Raw genomic sequence first — 20,925 nt, forward strand, 5'->3', positions numbered from 1 at the left:
ATGCCCTACCCACAGTCCATAATTTATAACCGCCTGATAAGGTCCTAAAATGGCACTTATAGAAATAGTGTTTTCCATGAGGATGTGAAACATAGAGCGTCGTGTGGAATATAATATTTTATCTGAAAGTAACCTCTAAAAAGCATAACATCACGAAAGGACGGTGGTGGAGTTAGCAAACAGCAAGCACTGATGGTAAGAGCGATAACCTTAACCTACCTAATTTGTGAAGAAGAACATCTTGTTCGACTTAAGCCTTCGTGATTGAGAACGAAGCAACCAATAAGTGATACTGAGGTTGTTCTACACTGGCTACTGAGATTCATGTTTCCATTTTTACTTTAGATTCACAATTCTACCAAGATATCCCACAACATGCTTACTCAGAATTGTAAATTATGGCCCAATAGGCTGACATGGAAAAATGAGAATAATGATAATGGTAAAATAACAGACAACAAAATATATAGCTATCAGCGTTTCTGAACACATTACTCTCTAATGATGTACTTTTGATTCCAATAAAGAGCATTCCTTATTCTAACTTCAACCTTCCTCTCACTGTTTGAAACCATTCCACCTTGTTACACATCATGATTCATCGTTCTTAATTACTGGATTACCTTGGCTGAAGACTCCAACCACATTTTATTCCTGTGACGGCAATCACTATGAGTTTGATCTACCGACTTACTATGGTGAATTATCGCAAAATCAGATTCGTGTATTGAGGTCAGAATGCTTACAGCCTATGTTAGTTCTTTTATAGTGAGCTTCTGAGTACCTAATTTTCTCTTCAACCCGAGGATTAAAGGAGCGGACAGTACTTCTTAGGGTAACAGGTCCCAAGAATTGATCACTCAGTGTAAAAACCTGTATGCCACGAGTACTTTGTTCGTTCTTGGTTTTTGTACCTGCCTGGTATGTCCCCTGAGTTGTCCTGATCTGAAAATAGGAAAAAGAGAAGATGTACCAAGTCCGAAGTCATTTATTAGTATTTTATACATTGAAATCAGATCACCTCTTAATATGCGATAGGACAGAGCAAAGAGGTCTAGCTTCTGAAACCATTTTTTTATATGATATACCCCGGAGTTCTGTAATGGCACGGGTAGTTGCCCCCTGCACTTCTTCCAAGATATCCGAGTCACCGTTTAAATAAAGACGAGCATCCTGGACACATTTTAAGTTAGAACCTCACTAAGGTTGTGAATACTGTAATAGACATATTAGAATATAACATGATAAATATCCGTCTTAAAACCCATAGGGTTCTGAAACCCTTAGCTGAGACTTCGCGGCAATGGGCCGTGGTTTAAAGATTATGGATCACTGTTGGGAGAGAGAATAACAGGAGAAACAGATGCATGTGGGCTTCAGGTGAACTTAAATTATCTGGCTAGCTGGTCTAAAAGATGACTGATGCCTATCAGTGCGGCCGAATGTGTCTACATACATTTTGGAGATGCAAGGGTAAATAGACACAGCATAGTGGAAGTGCCTGTATCCGTGGTTCGGTCGCACAAGGATCTTAAGGTGACAAGAAATGGATTTATGCTGTTCAGAAACTGTATATATAAACACACTCAAATGATTCAACGTATGTCTAAGCAATCTCTTGGCCTGTTTAGTTATCCATGGTGGGTAGTTATTAGGTCTACGTGATACTAAGTGTAGTATAGGCGGACACTTACCTGAGTTAAACATACCTTTAAATGTGGACCATGACTTCAGTTGATGAGCTAGTATTTACTAACCAGTCCGTTGCACTACACTCCTGTGTGGTTATAACGTTCGCCCCCTACACATTTTTTCGAGGTTGAGGTATGTATTTTATTATCACAAAACTTTTTTAAAGTAAGTATACAATACTCAGTTTAGCAAAACTAACATATATGGATGCACCAACCAGATTATTGTTCAAAGTTCATTCTTGCACTCAATTTGACGGGCTAAAAGCGTCAATAAGTCATACAGTAAGATTCATTATCTGGATTAAAATTTTATCAACTATTGTTATATTGCTTTGTTATCATAAATCGTTTCTTTGGTATGGACTTTTTTCATTGGCTAGAAAGTAGTTTACGGTCGTCCTTATACTTTACTTCCCCTCTCAATTCAAACTTTACTGGGCAAGGATAGTAAGATGTTAGTTATATGGGATCTCTGTTTTAAAAGATATCGCTTGATCACAAAGAATTTTAGCTCATTTTTCTTCCTTGATGAGTCTGGAATAATAAAACATTGGTTAATTAAAGTGGTATAGGAAAACACAGTCTCCATCAGTACCATCACATCTAAAGTCAATGTTGTGTCTTCTTTTGGGCTAGCCAACTGAAGGTACCGTCAATGTATCTTCTAGAAGACGCTTCCATATCTTTTGCACTTGCAAATGAATATTGGGCCCTCAGATTTATAGTCTCAAACTTGGATAACTGTAAGCACTAAGTGGCTATACAGTATCTGTTCACTAAACAATACATTTAGTAAATAAACTAGCGTACTGTTGGTCTATACTATATTACACAGGTGTTTGTTCCGTTTTAAAGCAAAGTTCTATGAAGTATCTGCGGTGTTTTGTTTCTGCTATTACTGCTTTTTATGTGAATTGACCCTTCGTAAAATTTACCTATATACATAATAAATATACTGTAATCGGTGTACCTTACTGCAACAGATTCTTTGAAATGAGTTGGATGTTCCACTGCCCTTTAATAATAGTGGCATGTTTGCGGTTTACAAGTGCTGATACTCCTGCTAACTGTACTTATGAAGATGCACATGGTCGATGGATGTTTCATATCGGTGATTATAAATCTAAATGTCCTGAGAACTGTAAGTCACGTTTTCATAGCTTTTCCAATTCCTTTTAGTGAATTCGAAACAGTCTGTCGTTATCAGTCTCTTATACCCGGATATTGCTATTGATGCATCTGGAAACCGAGGACATTGGACTCTAATCTATAATCAAGTATGCTCATAAATGAATTTTGTGCATTTTGTTTAGGGGTTTGAAGTAACAATAAATCATCGCAAATGGCTAGTTATATTCGCTTACAAACCAACTGGAGAATTTAATTGCCATAAATCTATGCCAATGTGGACACATGATACTTTAATTCGACAGTGGAAGTGTTTTGTAGCCGAAAAGATTGGAGCGAATGATAAGTAGGCTGTTCCCAAATAATTTTCTTTATTTAAAAGTTAAACGTTACTTTTCGTACTGGTGGTTTCCGTATTGACCATGGTCTGTTTACAAAAAATGTCGTTTGCTAAATTTTAAGTAGAGAATTAATCTCTTGATGATTTCATAAATTTGGCTTTGATCCCCCAACCTATTAAAGGACAAACGCCAGTGAACAATTTACTGCCGCTACTGGAAGAGCTTGACAAGATTGACAATAAACGCAAATAAATAAAGATAATCGAGACTTAACAAAAAAAAACAATTATCAATAACCATACGATAGCTTAATTATAATGGTTAGACGTATTTTTAATAAAATCAAGAAATAAACGATCAGCAACATGACGTAGTTAGTTAGTCATAACCAATGTAGCCCCCAAATGCCCTGGGACGGCTGAGGGTGGGAACAGTCCGCTCTCCCTCTCGAAACGCTCTCACATGGCCACACCTATATAGCCACTGTTAGGAAAGTCCTACTCACTGGTTTCTCGTGGTGGCGTTTACGAAAATGAGAGAACGACAAGTGAGTGTCCGGCGTCTAAACTGGCCTGGTGGGTATGGAGGATCCACCTGGGGGATTGGAAAACCCTGGCTCCAAGTCTATGGTGCACATGGGCTTCAGAGTCCTAAGGAAACCAATGGCATACGAACCATTCGTTGATCACCGACTACAATGGGGCTTCATTTCTTTACGTTGCTCCATTGTCTTTTAGATAAGACCTCTAGGTCAAAGGCTTCGGGTGTGGCCCCCTAAGAGAAGCGCCTGCTTCTGTCTGGGCACTCGGGCAGTATCCTGGCCTTCACATAAATCGAATGACTTATGTAGCGCATATCTGTTTGGTGCCTCCTTGTACCGATGTTTATGTGTTTAAATAAAATAAATAAATACATTTACGATGCACAATAGTTTTGACTTAAAGCATATTTAACAACAGTTTAGCTAATACCTGTATGTTTTAGTTTGATCTACTTACGATCACGGTCTAATTGAGACATACTAAAATATTTTTTCCCTTCAGTTTCTACTTTTTCAATTAAGCTGTGTAGTTCCGACCGTCCTGTTTAAGTCGTACTGTCAACTCTACTGGGTCATGTCAATCACTATTTTCTCTACGAGTAACCGTTATCTCCAGCAGTTAAATTCCTAAAGATGGGATGGGAAGTCAGTCAGTAACAACGTAGAACTTCGTACGTACGTACATCAGTTCGAGTCTCCATACCACATATGCACAGAGATGCAGTTGTCGATTCAAATCTTATAGTGGTAGAGGTAGTAAGAGTATAAGCAGTAGTCAGGAAGATTAGGGTTTGGAGATGTTATTTAACGAGTATAATCCAGTGAAATAAATTTTGGAAGAGAAAAAAAAGATACAAGGAGGAATAAGGAGATTAAAATTTGGGAGAACACAAAGATTGGATGCACCTGCGCCATTGCAAACGATTTTGAGCCATGTTATTCAGGGTCTCTAACCATCGGTTGCTATTATCTCGCGGTCCCCAACCAGGTAGTCTACACCTACCAACATTACTCAGTCCACTTGTCGGTGACTTCATGGACTTGTGCCATGTTTTGATTTGGCCGCCCCCAGCTTTCTTCCAACCTACTCCTATACCACTGAACATAGCACGTCGAGGCAGTCGATGGTTGGGCATACGTAACACGTGTCCCAGCCATCTTAACTGATGAAGTTTCACCACTTCATCAATCGATTTGCCATCCTTACCTAGTACCCGTTTCCTAACAACTGGATTACTTACTCGATGGTCCCAGGATATACGAGCAATGTTTCGAAGACACCTATGATCAAATACTAGTAACCTACGAATATCCTCTTCTCTTACCGGCCACGTTTCACTGTCATGAAGTAGGACGGAACGAACTGCTGCGCAGTAAACCCGTCCTTTGGTTGGTAGACGGATATCTCGCCTACGCCATAAATGACGCAAGTTGGCAAAAGCTAATCGAGCCTTCTGTATCCGTGCTAAGATTTCGTCACACACCAGACCACAAGGGCTGATGAGACTTCCAAGATAAGTGAGGCGGTCGACACGCTCAACTACTTCACTCCCTATCATTAGTTCAAGTGTCGATGCAACCCAAACCTGAAGCAACATTTTGCATTTCGAGGGGGAGAATCGCATCCCGAACATGTTTGCATTGTTGCTTAGAGTGGTCAGAAGACTGCATTTTGTCAGCGTCTTCACCAAATAGAACTATGTCATCGGCATATTCCAAGTCAACAAGTGGGTCTCCTGGTAGAAGTTCAACCCCTGGAAATTTAAATGAGGGAAGTGTTATCTCTAAAAGTACGTTAATGACAAAGTTGAACAAGAATGGAGAGAGTGGACAGCCTTGACAAACACCACTTGAGGTAATCAATTCTGATGACAGTTCGCCATAAGCTCTCACTCTACCAGTTGTGTTCGAGTAGAGAGCCTTTACAAGGTTAATGTACTTCTTTGGTACTCCTTTCAATGACAAACACTGCGATAGAACCTCACGATCAACAGAGTCGAATGGTGCTTTAAGGTCGAGAAACACTACGATTGTGGGGCGTCTGAACGTGTGTCTGTGTTCTAAAACCTGACGTAGTGTGAATATCTGGTCTATACAACCACGTCTAGGTCGAAAACCAGCCTGATTTTCTCTAGTCTGCTCTTCACGAGCTTTAGTTAGGCGGGATGGGAAGTTAAGAACAGTTCTAAAACCGCATCCCCCTACGCTTTGCTCCATGAAATGATGAGGCTAAAATGTAAGATGTATCGAGCCAAAACTTCGAAACAAAAGTCACAAAAGCCTTGTGTGATGGGCCGTTGTTTGTTTATAGTTCTGACTTATACTCTGAACATTTGCAGCTTCAACAAAAAATGGGTTCTACTGAAAAAAGGGAAACTTTGTTTGAATTATTAATAGTTAGTAATTCAATTACTCAAGCTCATATTGTAAATCAAGGAGAAAAATACCTAAGTAACCTTGGGGTACTCCAGTTCAGCGAACACATCAGTGACTATACTCTTGCGTGTATTCCTAGTTAGACGGCTTCAAATGTAGAGGAATATTGTTTAGCCTAGCAACCTCAATCGTTGATAGTAACAATCCGCAAAAGAAGAGCTGTTTCAGGGGCTTTCTAAAAACTGATAAAAATTCAGAACATATCCTTACGATTTCTAAGTGGTGAGTGCCGAACAGTGACATTCAAAAATAGGTTTATATGGCTTTGTTTCTTAAATATGTTGGTCATGTTAATACTGTTGATAGGTAATCAAATTGGCTCTTACACACTAATGTATTGGTTCGATTCCCTAGTACATATTCACTTATACTCTAGAATCTAAAGAACCATTAACTAGAGATAAGAATTATGAAACAGTTTGTAATAAGACCACTTTTTCCTTACAAATGTCTTGTGAGAAAATTAGAATTTATATGTGGTGGTAGAGTTGCTGCATCAAAGAGCTTTTTATTTTCTAGAAAGCTAAAAAGACAGCATTTTGTCGTTTTTATACCTTTTTTCACGTACACAACAACAAACTGTGAAAACGTTTTTCATGGTAATTAGTATGTAAACTTTGAAGCAGATTTGTGAAAATATGGACTTGACTGACTGACTCTTGGTTTCAAATACTTTTATTTATTTATTGTTTTGATTATAATGTATATCTATACTATTTCAGGTTTCAGACTAATAAATTATTTGGTTCGAAAAGTTTTGGTCGAAATCTCTACCACATTAACCCCTCTTTTGTCGACAAAATAAATAAACATCAAAAATCTTGGCGAGCAGAAATTTATCCAGAATTATCAAAGTATACAATAGATGAACTTAGAAATCGAGCTGGTGGTGTAAAGTCTATGGTTACTAGGTAGAACTTTATTTATTTTTTATACAGTAGACTTTGTATTTTGTTGTGAGAAACAACATGTAAACATTTTATACCATAAACTGATACGTTCTTTTACTAAGATGATATTTTATAACTCCATCGTCAATAGTGTAAACAAGACTACTATTCTATTTTTTTACTCCACTAACTAGAGTATGAAGTTCAGTTTCGTAACAAAGCTTTGTTGATAATTTTTCCAATGGGCTTAAAAGTACATTTAAGCTAATCATTTACAACGATCAATATTTATAAATTGATTGTTACTAAACATGAGTTATTTTCAGATGCATTGAAGTTCGGAAACCTGTCATTATTGTTTAGAAACTAAAAATTCAGTGATAATGAATTTTCTTTCACTTACTAATGGGAACTTTTTGTTTTATTGAAAGTTGTTGAGAATTTTAATGTTTCCTATTATTTTCCATAAAACAACTGATCGAAACTCCTGGATGGATTTATTAGAGGATAATATAGCTTTTCGACAGAATAAGATTTTTGTCTGATAAAATAATATATATACAAATAATTAGATACAATAAGCAACTGAAGAGTATAAAATGCTGGTTCGTTGCCCGCCACAATAAAATTCATTTAAGAATATCAAAGGACTGACTTCATTACTTTTATTGCTTTAAACTTACTTTTTTCGTTCTATATCGTTCAAGACATTTGGTCACCGATTTAGACTGATTTCTATAAAAATTGTAATCAAGTTTTAGCTTTCTAATTTTAACCAAATTAAAATGATACATAGATAATATCTAAGTAATTTAATTTTTTGATGTGATTAGAACAGGTGGAAGTCACCTCTCAAAGGTAACTACTTCGAATGTTTCAGTAACTGTTCTCTTGACGAATCAATATATATAGGCAAACAGATACAAACATGGGGGCCCGGCTCAAGTTTCCGTTGGACAAATTCTCTATGTTACATCAGTAAGACCGAATGAAAATGGCAAAAAAGATCGCAATTATGGAATAGCAATAATAGAGAGACTTAACTTTGGGAATGTTGTGTTCTCCCAAATTATAGTCTTCTGAGTTCTTCATATCCCTTTTTCCCTCTCTCCAAATTTATTTCACTGTATTATACTCTTTGAATAACATCTTAAAACCCTAATGTTTCCGATTACTGCTTATACTCTTAGCACCTCTACCACTACGGGATTCGAACCGACAACTGCATCTCTGTGCATATGTGGTATGGCGACTCGAACTGATGTACGTACGTACGAAGTTCTACGTTGTTACTGACTGGCTGTATCGAACCACCAGTCGTAGTTATCACGCTGACCCCAACCATTTAGTCTGAGTTTACCAACGTATCTAAGACCAACAGCCAATGACTTCATGAACTGATACGACGATTTGGTTTTGTTGTTCTTCATTTCGTGGTTGTTTATTGTAATCCTTCAAAACTTAAAATTTCTGTTATTATTAATTCCACAGAACAGTGTAAAATTTGGCTGTCCATAAGGCGAGTGCAATTTCACGTTACTTAACAGAGGGCAGATCTAGAAAATTTCTCTTCAATACTTTAGCAGGAATAAAAAAATCAGTTCACTCGTCTGACTGTACTACATGCTCTACAGGAAAGTGGACTAGGGCTTCGTGTTTGTCAGAACTTGTCAACAACGTACCATCTACATATATATGTATTCACTAATTCTTTAACTTGTATGGAATCTAAGGAACTCCATTCTTGCTAAAAAAAACGTAAACTGGTTTATTCTGTATGTCATTCGATATCTTAAAAATCTCAATATTTTTAATTGGGAAGTACCCTTATCCTACCATCACATAAACTTTCTCCCTTTTTCAGACCTTCAGTGCTAAATAGGAAAACTCCATCAAAAGAACTAATTTCATTAACTAAAAATCTTCCTTTGGAATTTGACTGGACCAGTCCACCAGACGGTTCTAGAAGTCCTGTTACACCGATTCGTAACCAAGGTGTATGTGGAAGTTGTTATGCGTTCGCCTCTGCTGCTGCACTCGAAGCTCGTATTCGTTTGGTTAGTAATTTTTCGGAGCAACCTATCTTGTCTCCTCAAGCTGTGGTTGATTGTAGCCCCTACTCTGAAGGTATTTTAATTACCTGTTATTTGATGTACTTGTTCGTAATATGTTGAATTTTATGGTTGTTTACTGTTCATACATATACTTATTAGTCTTTCTGAATGATGTAGAGTAGTGGTTCTTTCTATAAATTCTTTTAAATTCACCTATTAGCCCAAGGTATTGGTCGCTCACGCAACACTTCTAGGATGCCATGAAAACTATTCTGCCTTTTCTATACACTCTATGACAATATACAGTTTAAACCTAATCCAAAAAAACCGGGTATTAGTACTTGATAGTTATCACAAGAAAACTTCGTTTTCCTTTTCGCTTGATTACTGAAATCAAGTTGTTTTCTCAACTATCTTTTTTCAGAATCGAATATTTTGTTCACTATCACAGTATGTTACAATAGTTTTTCACATCATAAACCTGTAGGCGATAATGTTGTGAATAAAAGTGTCGATTAATAAATGATACATTTTGGTACGATGTGGTGAAGTGAAAACTCTCCACAAGAACAAATTATTAACATAGGCTGTGGAATTGGATGAGATCAGCGGCAAAACTACTATCCAGCGGAATAGACATTTTTCTCCGGTAAAATGATATCCCTAAATACAAAATATTGGATATAAAACTAAATATGATTAAGCATTATGAGCGATTGGTGGCTACTCACTCGCCAATAAACTAAGATTTGACTGTTAGGCTTATCTCATGCCCATCGTATTAATTAAACAGAGATACATAACATACAATCTCACTCAAAGTTGATTGGCGCTGTTTGTCACACTCCACGAGGACACATAAAACGAAAATCAAGCGAAATCTAAGGATATTAGAAATAATCTGAGTATGACATCAGATCAAATGCAGAACAGTCAAATATTCAGGATTTGAAGAAAGATAAAATATATGTGTGAGTTCTCGCTATTGTAATAACTGTGTGGTGTTACCCATAGTTTTCACTCACTGGTTTTGTTTAAATCATAGACCACACCAGACAGTATCGTCCGTCCACGTAGGCGGTGTTTGGGGATACTTAATACATATCTCGATCAACTCATTTGATGAAATCACTACCTCATTAATCGAATTACCATATTTATCCTACATCTCGGGCGATGCTTCAAATATACCTGCGAGTATCCTTTGTAATTAATGGCCATGTTTCACACCTATAAAGTAGAACAAAGGGGATTGTTTAGTAGTAAACTCGCATTTTGTCTGGGAGACAAACATCTCACGTATATCACAAGTAATGCAGCTCTCCGAAGCTATCAGAGCTTTTCGAATCGATCCTAATATTTCATCAGACATGTAGCATAATTCTACCGTAGCTGGTGTTTCATATCAGAACAATATTCGTCCAATTCACGTTTATCACTCATTATGAAGCAGACATGCATCTAACTAGTCTAAAATCGAACTTAAAGCAACTGTCAATTACTATCAAAGTCAGAATCTTCAGTACGAACGTCAAGACAGTTCTACTGTACGGAGCCGAAACTTGGAGAACTACTACAACCATCATCAAGAAGGTACAAGTATTTATAAATGGTTGTCTACGCAAGATACTCAACATCCATTGGTCGGATACCATCAGCAACAGCCTTCTGTGGGAAAGAACAAACCAGCTTCCAGTTGAAGAGGAATCTCGGGAAAGACGATGGAAGTGGGTAGGACATACATTACGCAAATCATCAAACTGCATCATGAGGCAAGCTCTAACTTGGAATCCTGAAGGTAAGCGAAGAAGATGAAGGCCAAAGAACACATTACGTCGGAACATAGAATCAGATATGTAAAGGATGAATAACAACTGGAAGGAGCTGGAAAGTATTGGCCAGGACAGGGTTGGATGGAGAATGCTGGTGGTTGGCCTATGCTCCTCCACAAGGAGTAACAGGCGTAATTAAGTCTAAAATCGAACTGATGTTTAACTCATATTGTTATGACTGATGGTCGACTGTTATGACTGCGTCGCCAGTTGTTATATCTGGTCGTCGCTAATAGTCATGTCGGAATCGCTTATCACTTATATTTGTAAAACGAGGAACCACTGCAATTCCCACGACACGAAAGTAAGAACACAAAGACTGGCACAAGTGGGAGATTTATTAAACCCAAAACATGATGACAACGCTAGTCGAAAATTCATATTCATTTACATTTTGATTAATAATTAGGATGAAGTCACATAAATGACAAATTCTTATAGTTATAACGAATACTTGTTGCATTTCATGCTGATCATAGACCATATTAATTTAGTACAAAGATCACAATGAGTTAAAGAATGTAATTTTTCTTTTTAATCCCAACATATATATATGTTTAATCAATCCTTCAAACACATTATTCTAGTGATAAATGCTTCTTTATATTAACGGTTTCATTAATTGATTTTTATTAATATTTAGGATGTAATGGAGGTTTTCCTTTCTTAATTGCTGGAAAATATGGAGAAGATTTTGGTTTTGTCTCAGAACGTTGTGATCCATATACTGGTAAAGATACTAAAAAGTGTAATGTATCAAAAAACTGCACACGTTACTATACGACAGATTATAGTTATATCGGTGGTTATTATGGCGCTACTAATGAAAAATTGATGCAGTTAGAACTTGTTTCTAATGGTCCATTCCCTATCGGTTTTGAAGTATATGATGATTTTCAATTTTATAGAGAAGGCATCTACCACCATACAACAGTTCAAGTTAGTGTTGTTTTATTTTTTACTTTTGTTAGAAACTTTTCTAAATAATCTCTCACTTTATTACTGATTTAATGTAAATAAAAACATTTGTATTGTTTCATTTATTTTGACGATTGTTTGGTATTATTTTGCATGTATTACTGATCGACTATTTGACTTTTTAAAGATTTAAGTTATCCGATTATTGATGTTTAGGATTAAATTTTTGTTCGTCCTAGTTGCCATACATTCATTCTGATGTGATTGCTACGATGTAGCTATTCGATTATAAGTTTTTTCAAGTTGGTGGATTCTCGCTAACAGTGCGATCCAAAGTGCTCGTTTCGTCTTCTTGAACAGGATATTGACTACCTGAGTTCAACTGTTCAGTGGATTATAACCCTTTGGTTTTTGGAGTGAAAGATACTAGGTTCAAGTCTCAATGTATTCACAAACAAATGAACCCAAATATATTCAACTGGGAAGTCCCAAATAAAACGTAAACCACGTACTTAATTTCACTGTTAGCTGAAACCTGTCTATCCCAAGAATTTTCTTATCGTATTATCAGTCATCTTTAGCTAATCTTAAGTACAGTTTCATGTTATTTTTCAAGTCGAAAGTCAATGAAGTAGTTTATTTCCACATCTTTTAGTTCTGTTATGCCTAGTTTTGTAAATCACTTCTACAGTTCATCTAACATTCGAAGTTCACATTATACAGTTGATAAAGTATTTGGAATAATAATATAATTTTCTCAATTACTCCTGTTATTCCTTGTGGAGGAGCATAGACCGCTCACCAAGATTCTACAACCAATTCTGTCATGGGTTCTCATTTCCAGTTGTTTCCGATTGCTACTCGTTATTTTAATGTCTGTCTCCAATCAGTAAAGATTAAATTATTGATAAAATCTCTTCTGGATATCAACATTATTTTTATATCTTGACCTTAGTAAGTTGGAGTGTAGTTTTAGTGTCTGGAACAATTTTTTACAACTACATTCAAAACTATTAGTTAGGTCACAAATAGAATTTTCCTTTAGTTCTCATTGTTGCTTAACACCGGTAATTGTGTAGTTTACAGATTAAATCACGAATTTGGAATACAAGTTATTGCTTTGAATTTATTGATAATATTTCTCTAAATATTCAAGTAAATAATTTATGGTGGCGGTGACTCGATGAACTCCAATTCACTTCAATTTTATTATGTAAGTGGTATTACTAGACCTCATACAGATGAGGAGATTCTGTTCATAGCCGAGCACACAGACTTGTTCATTTGACTGTTAAATCTAGAAGAAAATGATTCCTCTTACTTTATGATTGTAGTTGCTATCTTGACGTTGTGATTGGGTCTGGCTATCGTAATGATCCGATCAAGCTATATTGTCTGAAACAATTAGTCCTTTAAGTTGTACCATACCAGACAGGTCGCTCGGAGAACAGCAAGACGAAAAGCAGCAAACTCATGGTCCGAAGGCCAATTCGTACTCCTGGCTGTACTAGGGGGCAAGGTGTATCCCTCAGACAATTGGGATCAGAAGCGATACTACCTTCTCATAACGGAAGGAAAGGGCTAGAAAAGGTTAGCCCTAGAAATTTTACATCTCGCTTTACCCCATAGATTTTCATCTTTGAAGATAAGATCGCTTTAAAGCTCGGAGCTAAAAAAAACTGGCTTACAGAAAGGCCATGTGTGACCAGCCTCAAACAGCTGTTCCTCGGGCTCTGAGGTCACACTCTCAGGTTGCTGCAACTACTGCTTATCTAGTTTCCTCAAGAAGAATTATCCTAAGGTGAGGGCAGATGAGAGGTGATAACCCCTTGTTTACCATCAAATCCTTGACTTTAAATAAAGCAAGAACAAATATTGGTGCAGAATAGTATGAATTCATATTATTTCGAGGTTTCTCGTCAGCTGCTTACAAACCAAAAAATGTGATAGAATTTTTATATTGAGATAGAGTGAAAACAAATGACATAGATGAGTGTAAATAACTGGGTTACAATAATAACTATATATATATATATGCTAGAACAGGTCAGAGGTCAAAAGGAATTAATTCGGGTTGGGTGGTGTAATAGTGGAATTGAATAATCATAAGATAGGTTACGTAATAATAATTAAATAGAATTTGAAAAGTTAAGATAATTTAGGAGGATCAGGTGGTGGAAATGCGTAAATAATAATGTGGTTTAAGAATTATGTAATAGGGGAGGAATATAAATATTTTAAAATAAATAAATAAAAATAAAATAATAATAAAGGGTTTGTAAGCAGCTGACGAGAAACCTCGAAATAATATGAATTCATACTATTCTGCACCAATATTTGTTCTTGCTTTATTTAAATTCATAAAGGGAACCAATTGCATGAAATCCTTGACTGTTGGTACATTTTATTTTTTTTACTTCTAGAACGACCAGTACAATTTCAATCCATTCGAATTGACTAATCATGCTGTTTTATTGGTTGGTTATGGTGTGGATAAGTTATCCGGTGAACCATATTGGAAAGTAAAAAATAGTTGGGGTGCTGAATGGGGTGAACAAGGTTACTTTCGAATACGTCGTGGTACAGATGAATGTGGTGTAGAAAGTTTAGGCGTACGTTTTGATCCGGTGTTATAAAATCCTTTCTACACTGAGATGGATGTTTGTTTCAACATAGTTTTATTTAATTTTTATATGATTAAAGCGTTCAAAAATGGAACAGTTGATATCTGTCTCTTATCATATGAACTATTTTGATTACGTATTTTTCTTTATGATCATTTGTTTATAATTACTAGACTTCTACTCATCCATTAGAAATACATACATACATGACAAATCATTAAATAAACTTTATTACTGCTGAAATCTTTGATATTGTAATACACAAATTTATTATTTACTACCATATCTTTCTTTTGATGTGTGCCTGATCTTACGTTTCAGCTAACTGATTGATATAAGTTCTAAATGCAAAAATAGCATGACCACCCATTGTTGGATGATTTTTTCGATGTGGAAATCAGCTTTGACAAACGTTTCATGAAAGAAAGTTCTCAAAACTAGTACATAAATATAAAACACTTCATACAGATATCATTTATTTTTTATTAAAACCCATGAGTTCATGGTAGAAAGTTGTAATTTCATCAGCTAACGCCAAATATTTACTAAAATAGCTACTTACGTCTGTTACCCCTCGTGGAGGAGGAGCATAGACTGCTGTACACCAACATTCTCCATCGAACTCTGTCCTGGGCTATACTTTCCAGTTGCTATGCATCCTTTTCACATCTGCTCCAATTCTCGAAACAGTGTATTCTTTGGCCTCCCTCTTTTCCGTTTCCGACAGGCAGAAATGCGTGGAAGAGCTAGCAACGACAGTAGAAAAAAATTCAGGAGAAGGGAATATGAGACAACTGTATGACACAACGAAGAAGCTAGCAGGAAAGTATAGTAAACCAGAGAGATCATTCCAGGACAAAGAAGGTAAGACAGTCACTGAGATTTAAGAACTGACCAGCTCTACTGAATCCATCAGACATCGAAGTAGCACCTATAAACCTTCCTATGGATGTCACTGCACCAACGATCGAAGAAATCAGGATGGCAGGCCATCAGACAAATCAAGAGTGGGAAAGCATTACACTACAATCGGTACCGGGAAAAGTTTCTAGCAGTGTTGCTGAGTGGGTCTAAAAATTCAATGGACGTTCAGCTTTGGGACCAACAGACCGAATTCTGTAAGGATCGGTTGTGCACAGATAAACTCGCGATATTACGGATCATCGTTGAACAATCAATTGAATGGAACTCATCACTACAAGAAGAATCCGACGAAGATGATCAGAACTATGTGATATATTTGCGCAATACATTTCGAACAATCTGATCACACATATACTTGTTAAGAGCATTTATACATAAAAATAAAAGGTCAACTAGACTGGAAATGGGGTAAGAGGAGATAAGATAATAATAATAAGAGTAATAATAATAATGTGAACGCAGTTCAAAACCTAATTACTCTGGATACTAAATCAATCAAGACTATGGATACAACAACTAGCACGAAACTAGTTAACATCAGTCATCCAACTGACCTGTCTTAAAAAATGGCCATGGATCCATGGTCATCCAAGGATGACTACTTATATTGCAAAGTAGGAACAATTCATATACAGTTTTAAATATACTTCACATTTATATCTACAGAGCATATCTTGTTTAGTTTTGACATTTATTAACCTTTAAATGGGTCAGATTTACTTTATCCAAAAGCGTTAAACAGAAACGACCTAAGACCTTGCACAAATGTGATTTGGTAAATTTTGACATAATAAATCAACACGATGAAATTAGAGAAGCCAAATGAATAAGTCAAAGTAATTCTTATCATGATAATCAGAAGGATTAAGTGCAGTCAATACTAGTTGGAAAAAGGAATGAATCGATGCAATAAAATGTACAAAGAGGAGTTTAACTGAAGGTTAAGAGTAGGTGTAATGGTGCGACTAATTATTAGCCGAATCACCTGAGTTCTTCAATCAGAAGTTATTATTATTATTATCGCCCGGATCCCAGACGAGATGTCTGCAGCTACCAACATGGATCAAGTTCAGTAGTCATATACTAACACTGTCTGTTGGTTCCGATATCTCAAGCTGTTTTCCAACCCACTCGTAATCCAGCTAGCATTGTGAATCGTGATATGTTGTGATTAGTTAACTCATACTTCAGTGATGAAAAGATAGATCCTCATCAACAAAATTTCAAACTTGACCTGCAATACACTATATCATTACAGCATTATTTACTAAAATATTTTACCTTACATAAGTAATTCTTCGGAACTATCTATAATCAACTAATGATGACCAACCTGCTACCCTGTATACTCGTCCTCTGGTAGACAAAGAGACTGTTAGTTTTTCTTATTCTATAGTTACTAATAGTGTGATTCCAAGAAAGACATTTCATTTAGATCATGAGTGATTAGTTAATTGTAACAGAAAACAACAACGTTCTGAAGATTATTTTCCCTTCAGAAAATTGTTCTATTCCTTGCCAAAATAACCTCTGTTTACTCGAAATTAATAATCTAGAAAATAAGGTGAATTACACTTATTATCAAGTAGGTTAACCTTTAAATTATCTTCCGAAATTAAAGTATACTCAATTAACTAATTCAGTTGGTTTATTTATTTACGAAGTTCTACGTTGTTACTGACTGACTGAGTTGGTTTATTGCATTATTTATTTGAAAACATAAATATTGGTGCAAAGGGGCACCAGATACGTATGTATCAAATAATAATAATGAGAATGTGAAGAGATTGAGAATGTAAAGTGTGTATAAGAAAAAGGGGAACAATAACGAACAGACATTAGTGTATTACAGTGAAATAACAATAATGAAAGGGCTAGTTCAAATAGCAAGGTCCTCAAATACAACACGGAGAACAGCAATCCAATCACTCTTGATGGCGAAACTCTGGAAGATGTAGAATCCTTCACATACCTGGGAAGCATCATCGATGAACAAGGAGGATCAGATGCAGACGTAAAGGTGAGGATTGTCAAAGCAAGGGCCGCATTCCTACAATTGAAGAACATATGGAACTCAAAACAACCTCATTCAATATCAAAGTGAGAATCTTCAATACGAACGTCAAGGCAGTTCTACTGTACGGAGCCGAAACTTGGAGAACTACTACAACCATCATCAAGAAGGTACAAGTATTTATAAATAGTTCTTTACCCAAGATATTCAACACCCATTGGCCGGATACCATCAGCAACAGCGTTCTGTGGGAGAGAACAAACCAGCTTCTGATTGAAGAGGAAATTAGTAAAGGACGATGGAAGTGGATAGGACATACATTACGCAAATCATCAAACTGCATCATGAGGCAAGCTCTAACTTGGAATCCTGAAGGTAAGCGAAGAAGATGAAGGCCAAATAACACATCACATCGTGAAATAGAAATAGATATGAAAAGGATGAATAGGAACTAGAAAGAGCCGGAAAGGACTGGCCAGGACAGGGTTGGATGGAGAATGCTAGTGGTTGGCCTATGCTCTTCCACAAGGAGTAATAGGCGTAAGTAAGTTAAAATAGCATAAGTACAGCCACAGAGAATTCTTCCACTTAAGGAAGTTACGTCTTTTTCATGAAGTAAAATCAAGTTACAGCAGCATCGCCATTGGCTTCTATTCTAACCACTGTGTTGCACTATCTCTAGAACTTCAACCAGGGAGTCGTAAAGGACCAACAGATTAACCACATAAAGAAAGAACACTATAGTTCTATTACTATAAACTTTTATATGCACAAAGTTTAAGCAGTATTTCTCCAAATCTTTTTTTTTCAATGATCAAAGTCTATCAGTTGAATCGTGATATATGACCACCAATAAACTTTTTTTACAGTTTATTAGATTTAATCATCTTTATGGCTTTTATCCAAAAAAAACACTAAAAACATAATCTGTCGAAAAACTTCACATTAAATACTGTTAGTAGTTCAAAACACTTTGATATGAGAGTATATATTAGTGCATTAGAAAATTTCAGTTAATTATAATGCAAACACTTATACAATGCGAATTTATCGATGGTCATTTAAGTAATATAATTAATATCAGAATGGGTTTTTGTGGGTATTATAGTAATTTCAATAGTTAAGATCATATGTCAGTTGAAGCTAGACCAGTAGGGAAAACCTGGATGGCCATTTTGTCCTTTTGTGGGACTCCTCAGCAGTACGCGTCCACGACCTCGCCTCTCGAGATTCAAATCAAAGACCTATCAGTTTCGAGTGCGAGCGCTTAACCACTAGACCACTAAGGTTCAATTGACTCATGATCTCATCTATATTTTCTATATTGTGGATTATTATTATTATGAAATTGTGTAACTGGGAATTAAATTAATTTAGAGTTTGTCGCATTAAATAATAGGACAAACTGGTTTGTTCTAAAATCAGATTTTATGAAATATTTTTGTGGTATGACTGTAAAACACTGAGTAAAGAACTAAGAAAATTTCTTAAGACATTATATCTTTTTAATCAAATAGATTTGATTGACAAATTAACGTTATCCTTTTTGACTATGAGGCATTATCAAGGGACGTATAATGGAGAGGCCAGGACTTTTGGGACTATTCTTCCAATTATAATTATTTTTATTTCTATTGTATAATTAAATGACCTCGTGCTAGTATTTCTGTATTCTCTTTATTGTGTGCTTTCAGTGGACTTGCTCGCTGTTGTCACACACTTGACAGTCCCTAATAACTGCTAGTTATTTATGTGCTGTTTACTTCGCTGTCGTTTATGGGATGGTTGTGTTTAAGGTATGATTTCTTATTTGGTGTGCTGTGCATTCTGATAAGTCGTGTATGTAAGCTGATGTTTTTTTTTATCTAGTTGTCCATTTTAACTGGGTGGTTGAAATGTAGTAACGACAAGCTTGGCTGTGGACTTCTCTTAGGACTCAAGGGTGTGAATAAAGAAAGGCTTGGGGATAGGCAGACCAATAGGAGCGTGGATTATGATACCCCAAGGTTAATCGTACGTCAGGACGTAGAATTGTTCGAGTTAAGAACATTAGACTACAAACGTAATAGTAAACTTGGGGTAGGAATGTCCTAATTAGAATACCGATTGGCGAGTTTGACATGCGATATCAATTTGCATCTCCAGACAAAAGTATCTATGAGGTCGATCTGTTTTAATGAACACATTCAGCTGTCTCTAACACTTTTATCTGGTAAATAAAGGACATGTTCCGTTCTGAAGCAGCAATTTACGATATGGAAATTTCCTTTCACGTTGATACAAAACGATAGACTATCATGGAATCCTTATTAGTACTGAGGGTTAGGCATTTAGATTCATGTGATCCTATCTATTGTCTTAATTTGTTTGGATTTTGAGTAAGACTACAAATCAGTGTTCTGAGTAAGTGTAAAAATTAAAAAGCCGTTAATAATAGACGGAAACAGTCACTAAGGAAATAAGTGCCATAAACCAATGAGGTTTCAGAAAATTAGATTGAAACGGGTCTTCTAGCAACTTAACTGGCTTTAATGTATAACGCAAAGTATTCAATGAGCCAATCGCAAGTGGAATAATGTACTTAAGAATTTAGATGAACGTGTGAAAGTAGGTGCTGACGATAGCTTGGTTGAAGTTTCTGCAAAGGTTTAACAGTATATTCGATCATCACTCATGAGATGAATATCTTTCTTCGCAGGGCTAAAATGTTTATAATTAAGATCATGACACGCATCAATTACTTGTAAAACTGACATTTGCTTATACAGTAGTCATTGTTAACGATATCACTTAACTAACGATACGTGTAACTATTTATTCGAACACATAAATATTGATACGAGTGGGCACCAGATACATATGCGTCACACAAATCTTATTTGATTTGTATGAGAGCTATGATACTACCCGGGTGCCCAGACCTAAGTAGAAGGTTTTCTTAAGGGGCCACACTCGGAGCCTTCGACCTAAAGGTCTGATCCACAAAGCAGTGAACCGTCGTAAGGAGATGCAGTCTCATGGTAGCCAGTGACCAACGATTGGTTCACACGCCATTTGTTCTTTCAGGATACTGGAGCCCATATGCACCATTGGTTTGGAATCAGGTTTTCCCAACTCCCCTAGGTGGACCCTCCGTGTCCACCAACGCGGTTAAAGTGCCGAACATTCGCTCTTCGTCCTCTCAATTTTGTAAATAGTAATGCCGCGATAAGGCAGTGAGTAGGACTTCTCTGACAGAGGCTGCATACGCGTGGCCATGTGAGAGAATTTCGAGAGGGAGAATGGACCGTCACCACTCTTGACCGTACCAGGGCATTTGGGGGCTTGTAACTATCCAGGTTCTCGTTGAGTTCATGCCTATTAATGACACAAGATTTAAATTTAGTTGTTGAGATCTGAATTTGAAATTAAAAACATTCATATGTATTGCGCAAATATATCACACAGTCCTGATAATCTTCGTCTTCTTATTACATTATCGAAACAGTTATCTATCTCAGACAATGGAAGAATAGCTGTGAATCGACTG

The 20,925-nt window shown here is 36.3% G+C and overlaps 1 protein-coding gene across 2 annotated transcripts; it reads left to right on the forward strand.

Annotated features, from left to right (window-relative positions):
• Positions 1-1,912: 1,912 nt before the first annotated feature.
• MS3_00005822 (uncharacterized protein) lies at positions 1,913-17,788 on the forward strand (the record flags this gene model as incomplete). 2 transcript variants are annotated; one of them, XM_012944340.3, is made up of 9 exons in its annotated part: positions 1,913-2,148; positions 2,678-2,835; positions 2,874-2,971; positions 3,008-3,168; positions 6,863-7,051; positions 8,895-9,157; positions 11,560-11,855; positions 14,258-14,461; positions 17,510-17,788. In XM_012944340.3, exons 2-9 carry the CDS (start codon positions 2,688-2,690, stop codon positions 17,786-17,788), a joined length of 1,638 nt encoding a protein of 545 aa, XP_012799794.2. In that variant the 5' UTR covers positions 1,913-2,148; positions 2,678-2,687. The 2 variants fall into 2 exon arrangements, with proteins under 2 accessions (XP_012799794.2, XP_051069934.1); XM_051213915.1 differs by lacking the exon at positions 17,510-17,788 and having other exon boundaries at positions 1,913-1,976; positions 14,258-16,410.
• Positions 17,789-20,925: the final 3,137 nt, after the last annotated feature.

The sequence above is a fragment of the Schistosoma haematobium genome, chromosome 3, assembly GCF_000699445.3.
Source record: "Schistosoma haematobium chromosome 3, whole genome shotgun sequence".
NCBI classification, from domain to species: domain Eukaryota; kingdom Metazoa; phylum Platyhelminthes; class Trematoda; order Strigeidida; family Schistosomatidae; genus Schistosoma; species Schistosoma haematobium.